Source organism: Cotesia typhae, unplaced genomic scaffold (assembly GCF_013202065.1).
Source record: "Cotesia typhae breed Kobodo isofemale line unplaced genomic scaffold, CoteBio_Ctyphae contig_28, whole genome shotgun sequence".
In the NCBI taxonomy this organism is placed as follows: Eukaryota; Metazoa; Arthropoda; class Insecta; order Hymenoptera; family Braconidae; genus Cotesia; species Cotesia typhae.
Genome location: NW_027423736.1, coordinates 504,037 through 526,324, shown reverse-complemented (window position 1 = coordinate 526,324; position 22,288 = coordinate 504,037). Strand labels below are relative to the sequence as shown.

Below are 22,288 nucleotides of genomic sequence, written 5' to 3'. Positions count from 1 at the left end.
TAATGTAGAATATTTTAGTAATGATTCGAAATTATTATTCATTAACACAGATTAATTATATTATTGTAGTTAATATCGCAAATTATAATTGATGTTATTTTTTTCTAATGTATCTTTAATTTCCATAAAAACAATTTTTTTATTAATTAAGTTATAATTAGTTCGTTAAAGATAAATAAAAAAATTATTTTAAAATGTATTATACGATCAAATTAGTTCAAACATATGTTAAATCATTTATACACTGATAAAACAATTAACTTAAATCAAGAAAAAAAATTCTTCAGCAAAGGACAAAATTTTAAAGTTAAATAGATTAGATCAAGTGAATAAAATCTTGGTGTGAGAAAGTATTCTTAATTCGAGTAAATCTTACTTGATTTAAGAATTTATATCTTTGATCAAATTAATTTATTTTTATCGGTGTATAATGTTTAAAATCAATCATCTTACAATTGTTCGTAAGATCGTTCTGTCGAAAATTGAAAAATATTGTTGTATTATTTAATATAAAATAAATAACTGTACAAATATTCATAGATTGCAAAAATATTACGTATTTACGGATACTAGTTACTTAATGTCACATTTCTTAGTGATTATTATCTTATTAAACTATATTATTAAAAGAAATAAATATGATTTTACATAGATCAAGATCATGTTTTATTTTTAATCATTAATATCATGAAATAAATCAATAAAATAAAACGCTCATACAATATTTACATTCCTATTTTTTATTTTACAGAAAATATTATTTTAAAAGTAAACTTGTTTTTTTCATAAATTATTATCAACGAAATAGGAATGAATGAGACCGTATTGGCCGGTTTCCATCCAATTTTCTTGTTTACTAAATAGTTCATTTACTTTTTTATGAGGCACGCCGACAATCAAATCAGCTTTTACTGTTCTTAATGCTACTATATTAGTCGGTTGAAATCCTCGGAGTGCTGTTTTTAAATCAGTTTCATAGTCCCAGTTGATATCTCCCATTAGTTTTCGATAATTTAAATCTCCTTTAAATATAATTAAAATAGCTTCAGATAGTTTATTATACAGCTGTAGTGATTCTACTTTCATTTGTGAAAAATCGTATGGTTCCGTCCAAAAAGATTCAATCTATAAAAAATTAAAATATAATTAGAGATTGCTTTAATACCTGATTATCATACTAAATAAAAATTAATTAATGATAAGAATAATCTTAAAGTCACATAATTCTCATTATTTATCGTGAACAGTCATCATTTGAAATGAAAAATTATGATAGTAAAATTTTATTGTTAGTATAGTGAGTTTCCAAAGAGATAAGAATTTATTGAAAATTTTTACTGAATTAGTAGATTTTTAAAAATATAATCATATATTTTTAAAATAAAAGATTAAAAAAAGTTTGAAAAAATTCAAAAACACATTTATCATTCGCTTTAAAAACATGAACTTTTGAAAGAAATCGGAAATTCTCGTAAAAAACCATCTTGCTATAAATTTTGTTATGAAATCTAAAAATTAATAAAGTTTATCGAAAATAAAGATTTTTTTCTTTAAAAATACTTATTCTTATTTTTATCAATAGCTAGATAAAAAACTGAAAATGGCACGAGGTTAGAAAAACTCATAACCAAATTACTGGCAATAATTGTGGAGAGAAAGTAACTTACAAAAATTAACTTCTCGATTTTTGAAAATTTTCAATTTTTTTAGCGGGAAGTTAAAAATGTAACTTTTTGATTTTTAATTCACAAAATTTTTTCTTAAAACACATTCTGGACAAAAATAATTAATATTTTTACGAGATTTATACATTTCCGATGATTTTTTACAATTCGATTTGCGCAATTGAATTATTTTAATTATTTAAATATAAACACTTTTTGTGCTCTTTTTAGTTCAGCTTATTTTTTTTTTTTTTAAGTAGTACAATTCATAACTATTAAAACAAAAAAATTATATTCATAAATACATTTTAGATTATTTCAATGGGCAGTTAAAGCATTTCAAAAAGTGTCATGTATAATTAATGAAGTGTAAAAATTTTCAGCAAATCAGAAATACTATTTTCACTCAAGTTGTAATTGTTGTGAGTTGTGAAGGATAAAAATATTTGAAATCACAAGTACTTTCGATCGGACTGACTCAAAATATTGTAATATCTAATTTCATACATACTTCAACAGTCCATTTATTATCTTCTAGATACTTTGAACAACGATGACCCAATTTCATTAAATTTTTATGATTTGAATTTTTCATAGTGTCAATTGTCCAAAATAAATCCCGTTCAGTTACATCACTGACAAACCAGGGAATACTTTTCACATGAAACCTAATTTTTTTAGCGAAATCATTTTCAATTAAGAATGCAGCAATACAGAAATCAGTGAATAATTCATATCCTGCATTGTCGAGAACGATGTCTATGGTAGTGTCTTTATAATCAGCATGAAAATGATTAAGACGAGTCCAAATTAAATCACTATGATCAATTAAAATATTCTCATCTAACGTTTTTGTTTGATCTACCATGTCTTCTATTTTAACTGCACTACCTTGGCTCAGAGACAGGTCACATCTGCAATTTAAGAATTTTCTTTTTAGTTAAAAAATTTGAGCTCATAATTTAATTAAACAATAATAAAACATACTTATTTCCCCAGAGAGTTGATTTCAGGAGAGTTGTAAAACAATTTTTTTGATTTTCTATTAAATTACTTTTTGATTCATTTAACACCTTCATAGTGTAATTTGCCAACACAGAAATTGTTTCTAGAGACGTAGTAAAATTATCGTGCTTTTGTTTTTCAAAATAATCGTAAGTGAATAATGTAGCACTATCGTGATTATCGACATGTTTGAAAATTTTTAATTATTTATCAAATACATCTTATTGTAAGTCTCAGAGTTACTTATTAATGTTGGTTTTTATTTTTACTCACGTTGATAAAAAAATATGAGCTACTCGACGATACATATAACATTCACTGAATAACCATACAGAATTATACCATGTTAACAAATTTTCGTTTTGAAATTGTTGATTTTTAATGCACTCATTCCATTTTGAGATATCTTCTTTCCCATTGTCAGATGAATCGATAAATTTTAATGGTTTATTTGTCATCATTTCACTTTTTAGTTCACTCAATTGCCCTATTACTTGTTTTAGCTCTTCAGAACAATTCTATAACGTTAACAATTGATATTTCATTATACAGGTAAAAGAAAATTGGGTGATATCGAAACTTAATAATCCAGTTGATTTGCAAATACAATGACCGTATTTGCAAATCTGGAAAGTTTTAGTTTATTTATGGTTTAAACTTTTTTTATCTTTCCTAATTCTAAAACAATTCTTCGACCATGAACATAAAGTAAGGCTGGATTTTAATTTGTTTAGAAAATAATAATATTGACACTAAATTTACGTTAAAATATGTCGTAAAGCTACTGAAATTTATTTGATACGCCGCAGATAAAATTTAGAAAAGAGATTAACGAACAAAATTCACTTTGATTAAAAGATTAAAATTGGACTTTTAATTTTTGAATCCTTTAAAATAGCCAATAGTTTACGAGATATGCATTTTTTATTATAAGATTAAGCAGTTCAGTGTGTGCGTTATGAAACAGTAGCTTTTACTCTGCGAAAAACCGATAAATTAAAGAATTTTGCTTTCAATTACAGTTTTTGTCTTCTATTATCAGGAAAAACTTCCACTAATTCAGAAGAAAATCTGTGACAATCATTATCGTCAAGATTAAAATTTGATTGTTCTCCACTTTGATAATAATTAATGTTGAGTAAGATCACGTCAAGTGGACCCCTCATTTTCTGCTTGATCCTGAAAATTAAGTTTATATATTTTTTTCTCTCGTAGTCACAATGATGAAATTAATCCGTAAAACGATTTTTCAAAATTTTTATTTTAACAACAATTTTTTTTACAATGAAAATTTTGAGTAATTTTAATTAAAAAATAGATTACAAATCGACGGTTAAAGATAAATTAATGAAATTTTCAGGATTTATCGTTAAGTATCTATATCATAAAAATATCAATAGTTTAAAATTGTTAGTTTATTATCCTATTGTTAATCAACTGTTAAGTTGACAAATGAAAATTTCATTGATTTTTCGGCAAAAAAAAAAAATGAAGTTTTCATTTGTCAACTTAACAGTTGATTAACAATAGGATAATAAACTAACAATTTTAAACTATTGATATTTTTATGATATAGATACTTAACGATAAATCCTGAAAATTTCGTTAATTTATCTTTAACCGTTGATTTGTAATCTACTTTTTAATTAAAAGTACTCAAAATTTTCATTGTAAAAGAAATTGTTGTCAAGATAAAAATTTTGAAAGTCGTTTGCGGGATTAATTTCATCATTGTGACTACTAGAGAAAAAAATATATAGACTTAATTTACAGGATTCAGTGGGAAATGGGCTGTCCAATTTAAGTGATCTTGCTCTGTTAACAAGATTTTTTTGTTGCAAAAATAAGTTATTTTAGACTCTTAATCTTTACAGATCGACGTCGGGAGTCTCAATATGTAAGTCATGGAAGTGAGTTTAATGTCCTTCTCTAATATTATTGTACATGTGTGAGTTGTAATTGGCGACAGTAAGATAAAAAAACATGCGTGCGTACAAAGTACACATGTCAGAAGTGAAACTTCTTTGGCGAACTAATTTATAAATCTTGTTTATATTTATACAAATCTAAAACTTTAAATTTCCAAGATTAAGAGGAAGGGAAAAAGGAAGATAGGTTAGGAATTTAATTGTCATTAAAATAAAAAAAGTTTTGAAAATTAATGTAAATTATAAATTTAATTTTTTCAATTTATTTCTTCAATATTTACATTGTTTGACGTTGTTTGTATTGGTATTATTGTGACTAAAGCATTATGATAGGTAAAATATGCAACATAAGTTCGTGTTTCAACATTATCTAAATATCTTGTAAAAATAGCATCTATTGTCGTTCCTGAATTTGTAGTTGGTGTGTTTGGATTATTATTTAGCTGTAGACTAAATTTTTCTTCTAGAAAGTTAATTAATGGTTTGGAATCATCAACTGCAAAATTAATGTTAAAGTCACCACCCAAAACAAGTGATATTTTATCATTCTCATTACCGAGAATAGCAGCACCTCCGTGGCTGTATGGAAGTAATTGGTGATGCAAGAAACTAATTATATCTTCAATTTTTTGATTAATTGATATGTATACAGCAGCGAAAATTATTTTTCTTCCATGAAGAGTTTGACATTCCACCATGCAAATGTCACCAATTGATGTTGATACTAGTTGCTGTGATGATGAATTAATTGCTGTCATTGTAACGTTTGGCGTAACAATATTTGTCGTATTGTTTTTTTTATTGAAATAAATACCCACTCCACCTGCTCGAACGTTCGGTCGTTTAAATTTAACAATACAGTCAAAATTAATTAGACTTATTTCTTCAGAGTTATTTATCCAAGTTTCAGATAAAAGTATGATGTTAGATTCTTGTATAATTTGATTTTTTAATGTCTTGAGAATGACTTCGAAGACTTTGACAATTAAGAGTATATACAGTTAATCCCTGTTCTTGTCGTATGAAATATAGCATGTCACTATCAACCGTTTTTACACAATTTAATGAAAGTCTTCTAAATTCATCTCGTAAATGTATCATTGTTGTTGATGGTCTTCGTCCATAGTAAAAGGTCAAATCATTGTTTCTTGTAGTAATCCGTAGTCCTTCGATAGTTGTGACAGGAGACAATGCAACATATACCAATGATTGTGACTGTTTTTATTATATTCGTAGACAATTTCGGAGTACGTACTTCCTTGAGACTTGTGAATTGTTGTTGCACAAGCACAAACTAATGGCAAATGGGACCTTTTCACATTTATTGTTTTATTGTTATTTAGTGGTATTGTTGATGATCGTCTACCGATTGGTACGACAGTTCGACTTATATTATTTGCCGTAACATGTCCAGCAACTTTTTTTCGAATTTTTCGAAATTTCGAAATTTCAACTCCACTATGTTTCAATGTATATAATATTTGTATTAGATCTGTCCAACCAATTTCATTTGCACTTAATGTTAAAAAAATCGTTGGTTTGCCTAGTTGCCTTATCATAGCAAAAAGATCTTTTTTACGATTCGACCAATACCACGTTGAATTCGGAATTGATCGTAAAAAAGCAAGATTTGTTTCAATACAATTATTGATGTAATGTTCGTCTTCAATTTGTTGTCGAGTGACCGTTGTATTTTTACCAACATGTTTAAAAGCAATCGTCAGGGAATCCCGAACTCTCAATCTCATAATTTTCATTGCTACGTATAAAAGATGATGCGGTGTCACAGCTCGTCGATCAGATCTTCGTAATTCACTTGATGCCATCATGAATGGTGTTGCTTTAATTCCTTCTCTGAATCTCCGAAATTCACCCAAATAAATTGACGGAAATGAAAGCTCTTCTGCATGTTCATCGAACAGTAAGCTCCGTGGAACATTTTGTTCTCCAGGTGCAATACAAAGATATTGTTCCTCATCCCATGACAGTGTATGTTGTTGAGCAATTAGACTTTCTTCAATAGGTATATGTTCACTAATATCTTCTAAAGGAATTTCCGTTGAAATTGAATTATTGTCAAAAAATGATTGATCCATTGTAATTTCATACATAGTATAAAGTGGTGTAGCTAATAAAAATTGTAGCCAGGTTTTTATTGTGCGTTTATTAATTATGCCCTGCAAATAGCTTGATTTATGAATTTGTTTTCGCTTGATATGGACATTAATACAATAATCATCATCTACGTTTCGTGGTAGACTTTTAATCATTGTATCAACATCAACAGGCACATTAATGATTTGCCCTAAAATTCCATATTGACCGTTGACATGTCTTAATCTTCTGATCTGCATGAAAGGTATACGAGGTGAAATTAATCTTTCAGATAAAATATCTAGTGGCGGTAAATGACTTGGAAACTGTGGATATTTGAACCCATTATATACAGCCATTATTGGAATGTTATTTTTGTTTAATGCGTTAAGACATGTGTTACATAAAGCAATTTTGTCGTTTGATACATGAGGAAGAATTATATTTAATATCTCTTGGTGTTGAATAGATGCATATTTTAAATCTTCTTTAAACCACAATCTCTCACATACTGAGCAAACATGCTCAAACGAGTTATTGATAAATTTTTCCTTAAATTCCTTGTCAGCATTTTGATGCCTGTGAAAAGTAGGATAAGGTACTCGTAAATCATTATCTTGAATACGTCTCGTATTATTTGTAATATTGACATGATTCTCATCATCGATATTATTATTATTAATATTATTATTATTATTATTATTATTATTATTATTATTATTATTAATATTATTATTATCACCATTATTATTATTATTATTATTATTATTATTATTATTATTATTGTTATTAGCATTAATAATATTTGATGATGTTGGAAAATCTTCAATGATGTTTTCTGAAAGGCTTGTCAATGATTTTTTTCTTGCTCTAAACTCACGAACACGTTCTGTTGAAGTTTTTTTTCTTTTAATTGGTAAAATCGAAGTCGAAGGTTGAGAATTGTCTTGTTCTTGGTGTACTTCAACTTCAACAGTGATTCGCGTCAAATCATTTGACTCTTAAGTTTCTTCAGATTTTTGTCTTTTTCGAGCTCTGTAGTCACGACTACGCTCTGCTGGAGTTTTTGGTGTAGTTTTTGTAATGATGGACGATGAGATATTCAACTCTTGGCTAGCTGCATTTTTTAAAGCCTTTTTTCGCTCTCTAAATTCTCGTGAACGTTCTGTTGATATTTTAGCTGGCCGTCTAATAGATATTTTATTTTTAAGTGTTTCACACTCTCGCACCACAATTTTTGGCATTGCAATCTGAAAATGAAAAGTTATTTGAAATTAATATTTAATAATAAAAATAATTAAAGAGAATTATTAAAATAAATTTATTTTATATTGTTTGAAAAATAATATAGTCAAATCTCAGATGTTGAATATTAAATTAAAATTCCTCGTGATTTTTGTAAATATTAAAAATACCTAATCCAATTTAAATTTATACAAAATTTTTGTAAATTAATGATAACTCTAGAAATTCCAATTTTTAAATTAAAATTTCGTCAAAGAATTTATGAAATATTGTTATTAGTATTTTATGCACAATGATTTATTGAAATCTCAAATGACGAATATTAGAAATTATTAATTAAGTTTTGTTTTTGAATTCAAAATTTAGAAAAGCGAATTTATGAAATATTTTTATTTTATGGTAAATGATTTATTAAATTATCAAATGACGAGCGGCAAGTTGAAATACCACATGTTATTTGTAAATATTAAAACTACTTAACCTTCAAACCAATTATCATAAAAAATTGTAAATAAACAAAAAGATAACAGATATATTACTTACTTCGAATAATTGCTTGATACAGGACAACTTACAAATTTATTCACAAAGTTTTTTCACAAAGTTTTTCACAAAGTTTTTATTTATAAAATTCACTTACTGTTTATTCACTGTATAAGTGCCTAATAATATTGTAAATATTACGCTATGCGACAGAAATGCCATCTAAAGTTCTAATAATTAACTAGTAAACGAATACACAACCAATAAGGCGTGTATTCTTTCTCGATATCCCGTATTCTCTCTCTCTTGTTCAATCTTTTTCACTATAGCTCTCTCCCACCTCACACTCCATAGCACTATGCGTGATACGACGTTCGCTCTGTCTCACTTTTTCTCTCAATCTTTCTCACTCGCTTGCTCCCTACTCTCACTCCACGGCTAGTTGCTCATGCTACGTTCGCCCTGTCTTACTCTCTCTCAATCGGTCTCGATCACTCTCTCTCTCTTTTCCGACACTTCCGTTGCATACCGGCGTGACGTTTCATCTGTAAAAATTTTACCCTCATGCGCCTAAAGAAGTTTCACTTCAAAAAGGACATTCATATTATATTATTTGCTAGCGGGTTAAACTGATAAAAAAATTCCACTGATCTTACCAAACCATATTTTGTTATTATTGAATCTTTGCATTGGCTTATATTATCAATAATACTTGTGATGATGACAGGCAAGCGATCTTTTATCGTTTTATAAGCGAAGCTTCTGAAATAAAACAGTCAATTATTATCACAAACTATTATAACTCTATATTTAATCAATCATCATAATCTTAACATTAAAAACTCAATTAAATAATAAAAACAACTAACTTTTCATATTTTCCAGAAAGAAATTCACCGAACGGGGTATTCAGATTTTGAATTTCCATCGTGTTAAGTAAAAAACAAATGAATAATAGTGAAATAAAAATTTATTTCTGAATATGTATTCACGACTACTTTCAATGTGGAGAAGTGATTCTTGGTTGTGTTTTGTCCAGATTATCTACCAAATCATCACAAAACTCGTGTTTTGTGACAAGGCCATGTTCGTGAATCGTTCTAAAGTGATGTTTTCATTTTAATGAACGCACTTGTGCACATTAAACTTTTCATTTGTGCGGAAATAAATGCATTTTTCGAAAAAGAAAATTTTATACTCATATCCTCGGTATGAATAATTTTCAAAATTTCAAAATCCAAGCGGCACTAATTTATTTTCACTAATTTTATGTTGAATTTAAGTTGACGATTATTAATTTTTAACTTCTTGTTGAGTAAAGTCTACCAAGAAGTCAATATTTTTATTGTGAGCCTTGGGAATCTATTGTAATGCCTCTAGATGCTTCCATCAGGTGACACTACCAGCCAGCGAAGTGCGAATTTATATTTAATTTAGATTATTTTAAATGGGAGCTAGAAATGTCCTCTTGTGGAATTTAGAACGAAAAACAATATAGGTAAAATTGAGAAAGGAAGGCGAAGAAATTTACCGTAAAATAACTATTAGAGTGAATTGAATGTAGAATATTTCTCGAGAGAATGTTAATGGCTATGTTAATATCTCTCGAGACGATCATCCATTAATGACATTAAATGTCCGAAAATTACATCACGATTGAAATTTCAATCAAATGACATATTGTTCGAAAAAATTTTTAAAATATGCGTATTACTGATCGACAATTTATTGACAAAATTGATTGCTGATGATGGTTTATTAGAACCAAAAGCGTAGCTTTTGGTTCTAATAATTTAAGTGTTGAAAAATTTATTCATACAAAACATTACAATAATAACTTATTATTGCAAGTAAAATAATGTAATAAAAATTATGTTATATTAATGATCACTAATTGAAAATTATTATTCAATAAACATCCTGTCACTTGTATGAGCTAATGTTAAAATTTTATTGATTGATAATGTAAATATAATTGGGTATTTGCATGATTTTGATATTCATAAACTTTTGATATTTTTACATTCTATATAATTTTTTAAAATTTTTGGAAGAAAAATTTTTCGATTTTGTTCTTAAAAATTTTAATAATTTAATAAATAAAAGTGGTCCTAAATTACATAAAAGTCACGTGATGTAAAACGTGATGTGATTGGTGTGACGTCATTGAGCTGTTTGTAGCGCGTATATTTGAATGAGCATTTAAGTCATGTATAATATTTTACATTGCTAAAAACTTAAAGTTAAGTTTTTTCAATTTTAAGTTTTATACATCCTATTTTTAATGCTAGATTTTGTTGAAAATAATTAAAAGTGAAATAAATTTTTGTGAAATGTTTTTTAAATTTAAAGTGAATGTGTTTGGAGGTTATGAACATGTCAATGTTATTATACTAAGACTTTTGAGAAGCATCAGTTCAACAGTGTAGTTTGTGATTATCAACGAATTAATAAAAATGCCTCGGCGAAAAGTGGATCCTGGTTTTAGTGAAGCACGGTCTGATAATTTACCGCGAGTTGATGCATTCATGGTTGCAACTTATCTCGCTACAAACTCTGATTTTGTATCAGCAGAAATGAAAGGAGCAAAAGCTAGCATGTTCGTATATTTTAATACAGCTGTTTATTTAGATATTAGTTATAAATAAATCGGTGCTTTTTTATCAACAAGTTCATAAAGTATTCATTAGCTGTTACATAAATAATATTTATTTTAATATTTTGAATTATAGATCTGGGAGAAAGTCATATGGAGATGCAGCCATTGAATATGTACAAATTAAGCTTTAGGGACCTGAATGTACTCTCAAGTGTCTTATTTGTCCTGAACACAGAGTACATAATAAATCATATAGAGTGACTGTAGTTATAAATATTGTTGATGAAGAAATTTTATTGATTCAGTGTCATGATTGCGCCGCATCGTCAGGTAAATAAAATAATTTAACAATATTCAAGTAATAAAATCATTGCGGTTATTGTTTGTTTCATAATTTCTTGCATAAACATTCATATCTAATACACACGTTATATAATATGCTAAAATAAATATTTTGATAATATTATAACCAATAATCACTTCTTGTTATACTTTTTTTAGGTGGATGTAAGCACTCAATCGCGTTTTTAATGTGGCTACACAGACGATCGGAAGAACCATCTCCAACTGATGTTGAATGTTACTGGCGTAAATCAGTTTTATCTCAAGTTGGGTCAGCAATCAAATTCATTCCAGTGACAGATTTTGATTCTGAGACAAATATTACTGCTGTACCTAAGTCTTTCAATACTTTGCAAGAATTTGTCAATAGAACAAAACAAAAAAACGTACAGAGCCAAATCTTGAAGTATTTCAACTCTGAGAATACTGAAAAAAGCCTCTCAATACACAATTTATTAGTGGACTTTATTAATTTAGGAGGAACATTATGCGATAATTTTATACAATTTAGTGCAAATCGAATGTCTTCTGACTTGTGTGATAATATAGAAAAGGAAACTCAAAACCAAGCAGATTGTGATCTTTGGTTTTCATTGCGGTATGGACGAATAACAGCGTCGAAAGCTTATGAAGCATCCCGCTATAATACACCTAATGGAACGTTAGTAGAGTTGCTAGTTGGAAGTCAAAAAATACGCAATACAAAAGCTATGGAACGAGGTAAAGAGCTGGAAGCTACAGTTTTACAACAAGTTGAGCAGAAGTTGAAGCGTAAATTCCAAAAGTGTGGTTTATTCTTATCCCAAAATCACCCGTACTTAGGAGCTTCTCCAGATGCAATAGATGACGAATTCGTGGTAGAAATTAAATGCCCGACGTCTCAAAAAAGCTTTCGCACTTATATTGACACTGACAATTACAATAAAATTGCAATAAAATATTTTATTCAAATGCAGATGCAAATGCTTTTCACAGGAAGAAAAAAAGCAATGTTTATCGTAGCAGACCCAACTTTTGAAGAAACACGGCAATTCAAATCTATTATTATGGATTATGATTCACAAGTAGTTGAAAAATTACTAAAAGACCTAAGTAAATTTTGGAAAAATTGTATTTTCAAGCGTTTATTTAATTCATTGAAATAAATTAAATTATTTAATAAAAAAAAAAAATACAAAAATTGAATTCTTAATATAAATATTACATTTTTATTGAACAACAACTTTTAAAACTTATGTTTTTTTGATCAATGGTTCTTGTAGATTAGTTAAAGCTGCGGCGATTGTCATTATATTATCCATCTGTGGAATAAGTTTAATATTTACACATGAATGAGGTTCGCAAATTTCAAATTCTAGTATTCTTCTTATTAATCTTTCAATGTGAATACGGAGATTCGCGATTCGTTTTGTTGTTAACACTTCATCATGACTTGGTTGCTTCTCAGAACTTACTGTTGGTGGTCTAATTAATGTACATTTTTTTTCAACTACAAAATTTTCTATGTGTTTGAAGCCTCTATCAGCCAGTATAGCAGCGCCTGGTTTTAAACAATCCAAATATCCAGATTGAGAAACTATTTCAGCATCCGATGTTCTACCACCGAATCCAGGTGAAATAAAATTAACTATGCCATCAGGTGTACAAGAAATTAAATATTTGACCGTATTGCATTTTTTGTATTTAGACCAGGTTAATGATTGTTTAACAGGATCTGTTGACTTTTCAATTTCAATTTCTAAACAATCAATGATTGTTTCTACTGCTGTATAACGGCTTCGGAAACTTATTGGCAACTGAAGTTTAATTCTTGCTGATGAAGGCCATATAATAAAGTCTTTTAGATATTCTGCCATGACTGGCAAAGTCTTAGTAAAGATACGACTTATATTAGAAGTGGACATTCCAAAGTCATCAGCTAAAATCGCAAAACTCTCATTCAATCTTATTTTTTTTAACGTAATAAATATATCAATGTCACTTAAATTAGCCATACGTAAAATATCGATAATATCCATGCATATCATGCATATCATACAATCACTTGGAATCCCGATGTATTTACGAGGTGACAGCCGAATTCTTTCAAATGTTTGCTTTAAATTACGCTTCTGAAATTCTCCTTGTTGAAATGCATTTTTCCACTTATTTTCTGTACTTCCATTTGATGTTAAAAAATTATCTGATGAAGTAGGGAATGAACTAGCCGTTGTGTTAGAAGATAAATTCGTAGTATTAGGTGAAGGATTCAATAATTGATCATTATTAGCTGGTTGAGAAATAAAATTATGCGCATTTATATCATCAACCAACTGCTCAATTGGAGATGATGAACGATCTTTAGTCACAGGTTTACATTGAACTTTTACACTTCTGTATGAACTCCTTATTTTTACTTGGACACCAACATGGAGTTTTTGACCTCCAGTGGCAGGGGGATCGTCACAAACATTGGATTTATTCTTTTGAAAATCTTCTGGTGTATTGAAATTTAATAGGTCAGAATGTAAATCGTCCATTATACCTCCTAAGTTTTGATCCAGCCGTAACTTGCCAATATTTAGATCCATTGCTTCAGTACCTACTTTATCAACTTTCATTGAAGGAGCTTGAGGATTCTCTCTACTTCCATCACCCATGCTTAATGATTTTGATTGCTCAATAAATTTATGAGGTATAACATTATTCCTCATACGTTTGTTACCACCAACCATTGTCCATTCCAGCCAATTTTCTAAATCCACTTTGAGCTAAAATGAATAAAATTCAACATCAATTCATGCAATGAGACGAAAATCACAAATTTAGGTTATGATTTTATGTAAACATTAAAATAAATTTTTAATAAATACTTACGTCAAAATGATCTTCACAACAATAAAGCCGAGTTGATGATGAATAATGAGTTTTATTTCCACATGCATCTAACCAATTTTTCCGTTTAACAGAATTTAATGGAACATTTATAAAAATTTTTTCTGGTGTCGATTTACCAGTATTTCTACACGTTGGAACTATACACCAATAAAACTCATTTTTTGACGACATTTCGAGTAATTAAATAATTTTATTTTATTATAAACAACACAACCGGATCTTTTTTTAATCAATCACAATTAACACAACAATTGTTTACACCTGCCACGTGTTTACAAGAGATTGGCGCTTAAAATTTCAAATGAAATAAGCACTATGACGTCACATACACGAGATGGAGCTACTTATTCATTTAAATATCTGCATATTTTTATTTATTAAATTATTAAAATTTTTAAGAACAAAATCGAAAAATTGTTTTTCCAAAAATTTTAAAAAATTATATAGAATGTAAAAATATCAAAAGTTTATGAATATCAAAATCATGCAAATACCCAATTAAATCGATTGATTCTGTCAACATAACATTCTCAACCGGCGCATTACCCGCACGACCGAAGCTCAATAATCGGGATTATGACAGTAACACATAAGAATGTGAATAATCACTACAACAATTATTTTTGGTACCAGAAATACCTCGTGGGATAATCTCCGGAATAAATGCACAAAATAAAATTGAAATAAAAATTAAAAAAAATTAAGAACAACAAAAAAAAATTAAGTCACTCGTAAGCTTCTTCCGAGTAGGTGAATCCCAGGAGATTTTTCAAAGACGAGGCCACTTACCCTGGTAGAAGGCGTCGTTCTCCCAAAAAAAAAATTACAGCAATTAAATATTGTCCGGGCTGGGTCGCACGGCTCCGTCGTCCTCGGCTTCCACGTCGAATTGACCCCCGCGTTTCAACACGGTGTGATGTACAAAAAGAATTTTCCAACAATGGGAAGTGCGTCGCCCTGATTAAAAATACTCATTGAAAAGTATTGAAAAAGATGAGAATTGAATACTTTTGAATAAATCCTATCCCACAAGTTTTTCATCTGAACATAAAATTAATACTTTTCAATTATATTGAATCTAAAAATAATATAAGAATTTCTGAACTCTTAAAGAATTGAAAAAGATTCAGATGAATTGATATTTTTAATCTTTTTGAATCCTCTTCAATAACAAAAAAGTTCCGTATTTTCGGGTTACGTGTGGGATTGAAAAAGATTCAAATTAATTGACAGTTTTCAATCTTTTTGAATTCTTCTCAATACCAAAATAATTCCACATTTCGAGTTATGAGATGGATTAAGAAAGATTCAAATGGATTAACATTTTCAATCTTTCTGAATCCTTCTCAATACCAAAATAGTTTCTTATTTCAGATCAAGTGTAGGATTGAAAAAAATTAAAATTGATTGAGAGCTTTCAATCTTTCTGAATCCATCTCAATACCAAAATAATTTCTTATTTCAGATCACGCGTAGGATTGAAAAAAATTAAAATTAATTGAGAGTTTTCAATTTTTCTGAATCTTTTTCAATAACAAAATAGTCACTCATTTCGGGTCACATATAAGATTGAAAAAAATTAGAATTAATAAAAATTTTTGAATCTTTCTGAATCCTTCTCAATACCACAATAGTTCTATATTTCTAAGTATGCGTTGACTTCAAATAAATTGATATGAATTCAAATTTGTGAATATTTTTGAATCTTTCTCAATACCAAAATAGTTTTTAATTTTCGATCACGTGTAGGATTGAAAAAAATTAAAATTAATTTAGAGTTGTCAATTTTTCTGAATCTTTTTCAATAACAAAATAGTCACTTATTTCGGGTCACACATAAGATTGAAAAAATTAGAATTAATAACAATTTTTGAATCTTTCTGAATCCTTTTCAATACCACAATAGTTCTATATTTCTAAGTATGCGTTGACTTCAAATAAATTGATATGAATTCAAATTTGTGAATATTTTTGAATCTTTCTCAATACCAAAATAATTTTTAATTTTCGATCACGTGCAGGATTGAAAAAATTAAAATTAATTTAGAGTTGTCAATTTTTCTGAATCTTTTTCAATAACAAAATAGTCACTTATTTCGGGTCACATATAAGATTGAAAAAATTAAAATTTATTGAAATTTGTGAATCTTTCTGCATCATTCTCAATATTACAATAGTCCTAAATTTCCGACGCGTTGGCTTCAAATTTAATTGATATTAATTCAAATTTGTGAATTTTTTTCAATCTTTCTCCTATTTATAGTTTAATATTTAATAGTTTAGTAGTTTAATAGTTTAATATTTTGGATCACGTGTAGGATTACAAAAAATTTTAATTAATCAGAGTTTTCAATGTTTCTGTTTTTTTTTTTTAATTAATTAACTGAAGCCAAAATTTAAATTTTCCAATCTTTTATCTCCTGAAATCAATTGAAATTTTTTTTTGCTTAGAAGCTGTAAAATTTTAATTTCTTATTATCGAATAGAAAGTTTGATCTCTACGTTACAAATTACCTTATCAAATGATAAATCTAAATCACTAAATGAAATGTGAGTTTTTATGTAATAATAAATTTTATTGTTGTATTTTTACAAATTTTTCTTGCATTTACATAATATTAAGTAAAAACGAGTTCATTTTGATTACAAGTTACATTTTTTGAATTATTTTTTATATACAAAGTTACATCTGGAGTATCACTACTACACTACTGAACTTCAAAGTCATTCGGCTGTTGAGTTAAGTAATTCTGATCTTTCTCATTACATGTCATCGCTTTTATCGATATGTATATCATTTTGCTTTCAATTATGGTTACCGGCATTATTACGGTTTCTTTGGCACGGTCCGTTATTGTCCACAAATGATCACATTGTTCCATCATGTCAACATCCAGAATGCAAGCTTCTACGAAAGCATAGTCATCTTTCATTAAAAATCGTATGATTTGGGCCATTCTACCATCTGTCATTTTAATAAATGAATTATTTGTCTTTTTAGCCTGATTATACATCTGACTGTGATACATTTTACCATTGATTAAACATCGACTGTAAAATGAAATAGACCCCGCTGATGATTGATTTACAATATCCATAATTAATGCACCATCTTTACTTTTTAAATACGGTGTTAAATTTAGGCGGTGTGAATTGAATATTTTTACACCGTCGACCGTGTAAATGTATAATTCACGATAATTTTGTGTTCAGTAATTAAATATTACTGCTCTACAGCTAAAAAATTTATGATTATCTCTAATTGTTAAATTTGTGAAAATATTGATAAATTAAATTGTCGATAATAAAAATTTTGACAGAAGCGCGCAACGCACGTTCGATTTTCTAGTACTATAAATTCTTTTATTTTTTTCATATATTCTGTATCTACTATAGCATAGTTAACCAGAAATTGTTCTTTTTTCTGCGTCATATTTCTTGTTCTTTTAACATCTTCTTCCACTCCGGAATACCAACTTTCTTAATTCCATGTTCTTGCATTAACATTTCCCACAATAATGACTTTTCCCTGTCCTGACTCTTCCTTTCCGTTTTTTAATAGTTATTAATAATTAGTCTAACAATATTTCTTTTCATTTAGGTTTCTTCGAACATTATCTCCGAAATTCAGTGTTTACTCATGGTATGCATGAAAATATCATTTTTAACACCTTGGCTCTTTGGAACGTTACATTTCAAAATTCATTGCTAAATTTAAAGGCAATACAATTAAAACCAAAACTGAAAAAGCTGTCAAAGAACCAACCCCACCGCTAAGATCAAATCATGATTCTGAAGATGAAGGGGAGATCCAAATTAATAACGGTGTTGATGGAGAAATGGACGATTTGAACGAAGAGCCAGATTCGGAGGACTCGACTGCATTTATTATTGATGAATCATGAAGAATCATGATATTTGTTTACTTTTATTTACTTTTATTTATTGTTATGCAATACATTATTTAAAAACAAATTTTATTTTTGTAATACCGCCAATTTTAGTTTTTGCAATAATTTATGTAACATTAGTTGTAAGAAAATATAATTTAAAAAAAAAAAAATATTTAAATCTGTTGACCTTAGAGGCTATCCCTGCAATTTCCTATTGCTCTTAAGATTCTTATTAAATTTTAGATCTACAGGAACTGTATTTGAAGAATATTAATTTTTTGACAATTATCACTCCCGCACACCTATGTGATAGAGAAATTTCGTAAGATCCTATTAGAGATGATTTTCACATTATAAATAAAAGGTTCCAACAAAACTTTGAGTCCATAAAAACTATTGTTTGGCTATGAAAGATTTTCATAGTAAACGCCCCCAATCCCTTTTGAGGTTGAAATTTGATAAAATTCATTCTTAGCTGAACTTGACATCATACACGATGGTTCTAGACAACAATATATATATATTGGGTTGACTGGGAAGCTGTCATTCTGGGGAGTGTGAGATGCACGGTTCGAATTTTTGGACGAGCAATTTTTTTTATAGCCTTCTGATTTTACCTGACACGTTTATTTTCCACGTATTATGCGGCCTAATTATTTTTTCCGGGGTTTCATTCTTTACAAAAAATAAGAATAAATTACAGATCATAAAAGTTTCAATTATATTGAATACTTTTAAATTGTATTTTAGCATTGAAAAGTATTAAAGACATCCAAGAATGAATCTTTTTCAATACTTTTGAATTTCACTTCTTAATTGAAAAGTATTGAAACGATAAAAAATTTAGTCCCATTCAATACTTTTGAATTCCATTTTAGAATTAAAAAGTATTAAAGACATCCAAGAATGAATCTTGTTCAATACTTTTTAATTCCATTATAAGATATTAGAAAGTATTCAAATAATTGAAGTTTCAATTCCATTCAATATTTTTCAAAATCTCTGTGTGGATTGAAAAGAATTGAAAAAATTTTCAATACTTTTCAATCAATATTTTTAATCAGGGCGATCACAATAGTTGACAAGCAATTCTCACGTCGTAGTCGATTGCTCAAAATTATCGACAATCCGTCGTAAGAATATTTATAATTATTCACGTCGTCGTAATAATTACTTTAAATCAATAAGTAACAAAAAATAAACCAGTGTACAGCAACTGACAAGAAATATCGCAGTGTAAAAAAACCTCAAAATATCAGCGTCTGTTTCTTGTAGCGGGAGCACGTGGAAGGAAGAAGCATGGCTTGGTTGTTCCCCGCCTGGCTGCACTCCCCTCTCTCTGGACACTTGATTCGCTTGACGCTCCAGAGATGGCTCTGCCTGTTCAATTTTCCAATATCGACTTATCTTATTTTGATCTATTGACTGGAGCATTGGCTCGCTCAACAGCCAGCTCGACAACTTCGCGCCTGCGCCACTCGTTCAGCCCCGTAGACTGACCAGTCCGTCGTTTGATCCTCGGGTCAGCTTTCCGTCGTCGGTGATTTTCTCGGGGTTATCCCACGTCGATGATGCTCGTCGATGATCCTCTTCTCGGGTAAAATGGCTGTCGTCTATAGTACCGAACAATACTCCTTATCTTAAAACTAACTTATTATCTAACTCAAATGATCAATCGTAATTTAAATTGATTTCGCGCGCAGTTGAGTTTCGATCGTTTTTTTTTTACCCGCGCGAGGGCGACTCGGTCGCGGCGAATCCAACCAATGACCTTCCTCACAACTGGAAAATTGCTTATTTAAAAATAAAATTAAAGTTAAATAGGAAACAACTGATTAACAGGTGACGCTAAAAGCGGCCTGTTACATTATATATGGTAACTTATATATAATTAGACCTGAAAATTGGCCAGGTCTAATTATATATAACTTATATATAAGTAGATATAACATATATATAGCTATATATCTTATATAAAAATATATGCATGCATTGCAATTAAATTTGATAGATAAAGTTATATATAATTATGTATCACTTATATATGTTATTATAAAACCATTATATTCATGTACAGTTATATGAAAGTATTTTGAGTAGTTTTTCTTAAAACTATACATTCAAAAATAATTTTATTGAAGAAATGGCACTTTAATTTTATAATAGCAATATTACATATTTTTTATAGACCTTAATAAAACGTAAGTATGTTTACATAATCATTATCGAAAATCCATTTAATGGTAATATCGATTTTATTGCTACATCATTAAATAATGAAATTGTCAATGCATCCAAACCCTTGTTATTTCAGTTCCCTTGCGACTTTCAAATCAGTCTGAAAAAATTCTGGAAACATTATGGAATCATGATGGTTCCAGAGTGTTTCCAGAGTGGTTTTGTGCCTATTTTCCAGCATGAAACCAGAGTGCACCCAGACTAAAGCCAGAGTGGAATCAAAGTGAACTCAGAATAAAATTAAAGTGGAACCAGAGTGAACCCAGACTAAAGCCAGAGTAGAATCAAATTGAACTCAGAATGAAACTAAAGTGAAACCAAAGTGAACCCGGACTAAAGCCAGAGTGGAATCAGATTGGACTCAGAATGAAACTATAGTGGAACCAGAGTGGACCCAGACTAGAACTAGAGTGGAATCAAATTGGACTCAGAATGTAATTAAAGTGGAACCAGAGTGGAATCAAAGTGAATCCAGAATGAAACCGAAGTGGACCAGAGTGATACCAGAATGGAACCAGATTAGAATCAAAGTGAATTTTACATAAAATCAAGATGGCTTCAAAGTGGAATCAACATGAAATTAAAATGAAATCAGAGTAAAATAATAATCAAATCAGAATTCATTCAGATTTAAACTAGCGTGAAGTCAACGTGAAATTTGCATGAGTCACAATGGAGTTATTAAAAATTAGATTAAACTGTCAGTAAATTTAGAATAAGTTCGGATAAAATCGAAATGAATTAAGATAAAACTACAGCAAAACTAAAGTCAGACCCGATAAAACTTCATAGGGATCTGAATGTGTAAATAATTTAATATAAATAATAAATTACCTTCATTGGAAAAAATTAATCAATTATTAATATACTTCTTAAAGTTTTTTCCATCTTTATTATATAAATGTACATAATAAGATGTTACATAGTGGAAAACGTATCCTTTTATAATTTCAATGATATATATTAATATATTAATCAACATTAACAGTTTGTTTATTTAGTCACATCTCTATTTAAAAATGTTGATTAAAGAGTATTAAAAATTAATTCTTCTCAATCAGTTTTTATAATCAAAGTTGTTATTCATCTCATCTTTGACAAATTTAAAGATTTCTCCCAATCTTACGTACACTAAAACTATTTTAATAAAAACTTTATTATATCAATTATGAGTTGATCAGCATCGAAAATTGTATTTAAAATCAAAAATAGAAAATATAAAATTCCTATCATATAGAACGTAAGTTTCAGAAAATTGTAAATGTCTATATATAATATATCTGGTGAAGAAAATAAAGTCATGCGTAATATATGTCGGTAAAAATGTATGCTTCAATTTATCTCCTAAATTCTCTTAAAAAATTACATATCAATCATGACATAGTTTTTACTACAGCTGTTTTTTAAAATGCTTTTCGTACATGAACCTATTCACTATATGTATACAGTCTATAATTGTGCATTAAAAATCACAGGAAAAAAATATAGAACTTGAAAAAATTAATTTTCCAATGACTTTTATTTAAAGTAAAAATAAATTTGTCGTAATACTTCAAAGTTCACTTTCATTCTTACTTTACTTTCAAATTTTATGGTTTAAAGAAGTCAAAAATTAATGATGACCAACGTAGTAGCATTTCGTTCGTCGGTTTCCAGTGAAAAAATGAAATTCAAGAATTAGTAGGTCCAATAATTATAAACAAAATGAAACGATCAGAATATTATAACGATATTACACAATTTTATTTAGTTACCAAACTTGACAATGTTTCGATTTAGATATCCAAATTAATTATCACGTCAATTTCTATGAACTTGTACGTCAAGTAGTATCGTATATACGATGAAAAAAAATTTTTGTCTGATCATATATGATTATACATGAGGTTTGGAATGATCAAACATATATGATCAAAACAT

The 22,288-nt window shown here is 28.6% G+C and overlaps 5 protein-coding genes across 7 annotated transcripts in view; 2 read left to right on the top strand and 3 right to left on the bottom strand.

The window, feature by feature from the left end:
- Positions 1 to 17,971, top strand: part of Sau (Golgi phosphoprotein 3 homolog sauron) — a 33,791-nt gene extending 15,820 nt beyond the window's left edge. Inside the window, exon 5 of the mRNA XM_074240662.1 lies at positions 17,839 to 17,971. The gene's annotated coding sequence lies outside the window, so the exon portion shown is untranslated. The remainder of the gene's footprint in view (positions 1 to 17,838) is intronic.
- On the bottom strand, positions 643 to 10,240 carry LOC141525951 (damage-control phosphatase ARMT1). 2 transcript variants are annotated; one of them, XM_074240658.1, is made up of 6 exons: positions 9,289 to 10,240; positions 9,076 to 9,178; positions 2,943 to 3,187; positions 2,652 to 2,837; positions 2,176 to 2,578; positions 643 to 1,125 (listed from the first exon to the last, which is right to left on the bottom strand). In XM_074240658.1, exons 1-6 carry the CDS (start codon positions 9,345 to 9,347, stop codon positions 784 to 786), a joined length of 1,338 nt encoding a protein of 445 aa, XP_074096759.1. In that variant the 5' UTR covers positions 9,348 to 10,240; the 3' UTR covers positions 643 to 783. The 2 variants fall into 2 exon arrangements, with proteins under 2 accessions (XP_074096759.1, XP_074096758.1); XM_074240657.1 differs by having other exon boundaries at positions 9,076 to 9,181; positions 9,289 to 10,235.
- On the bottom strand, positions 4,594 to 8,771 carry LOC141525902 (uncharacterized). The gene is made up of 3 exons (XM_074240603.1): positions 8,760 to 8,771; positions 7,743 to 7,941; positions 4,594 to 7,691 (listed from the first exon to the last, which is right to left on the bottom strand). Exons 1-3 carry the CDS (start codon positions 8,769 to 8,771, stop codon positions 5,731 to 5,733), a joined length of 2,172 nt encoding a protein of 723 aa, XP_074096704.1. The 3' UTR covers positions 4,594 to 5,730.
- LOC141525926 (uncharacterized) lies at positions 10,806 to 12,571 on the top strand. 2 transcript variants are annotated; one of them, XM_074240627.1, is made up of 3 exons: positions 10,806 to 11,018; positions 11,152 to 11,348; positions 11,520 to 12,571. In XM_074240627.1, exon 3 carries the CDS (start codon positions 11,549 to 11,551, stop codon positions 12,503 to 12,505), a length of 957 nt encoding a protein of 318 aa, XP_074096728.1. In that variant the 5' UTR covers positions 10,806 to 11,018; positions 11,152 to 11,348; positions 11,520 to 11,548; the 3' UTR covers positions 12,506 to 12,571. The 2 variants fall into 2 exon arrangements, with proteins under 2 accessions (XP_074096728.1, XP_074096729.1); XM_074240628.1 differs by lacking the exon at positions 11,152 to 11,348.
- LOC141525924 (uncharacterized) lies at positions 12,576 to 15,095 on the bottom strand. The gene is made up of 2 exons (XM_074240626.1): positions 14,217 to 15,095; positions 12,576 to 14,110 (listed from the first exon to the last, which is right to left on the bottom strand). The coding sequence occupies exons 1-2, from the start codon at positions 14,406 to 14,408 to the stop codon at positions 12,593 to 12,595; spliced, it is 1,710 nt and encodes a 569-aa protein (XP_074096727.1). The 5' UTR covers positions 14,409 to 15,095; the 3' UTR covers positions 12,576 to 12,592.
- Positions 17,972 to 22,288: the final 4,317 nt, after the last annotated feature.

Coding starts and splice junctions, on each gene's coding strand:
- LOC141525951 (XM_074240657.1), bottom strand. CDS start 9,347: ATGGAAATTCAAAATCTGAATACCCCGTTCGGTGAATTTCTTTCTGGA. Junction 3,188..9,075: donor TAATAACAAAATATGGTTTG/GTAAGATCAGTG, acceptor TTAACGTTATAG/AATTGTTCTGAAGAGCTAAA. Junction 2,579..2,651: donor TCAACTCTCTGGGGAAATAA/GTATGTTTTATT, acceptor CTTAAATTGCAG/ATGTGACCTGTCTCTGAGCC.
- LOC141525902 (XM_074240603.1), bottom strand. Junction 7,692..7,742: donor ACCAAAAACTCCAGCAGAGC/GTAGTCGTGACT, acceptor AAGAAACTTAAG/AGTCAAATGATTTGACGCGA.
- LOC141525924 (XM_074240626.1), bottom strand. CDS start 14,408: ATGTCGTCAAAAAATGAGTTTTATTGGTGTATAGTTCCAACGTGTAGA. Junction 14,111..14,216: donor GTTGTGAAGATCATTTTGAC/GTAAGTATTTAT, acceptor TATTCATTTTAG/CTCAAAGTGGATTTAGAAAA.
- LOC141525926 (XM_074240628.1), top strand. CDS start 11,549: ATGTGGCTACACAGACGATCGGAAGAACCATCTCCAACTGATGTTGAA.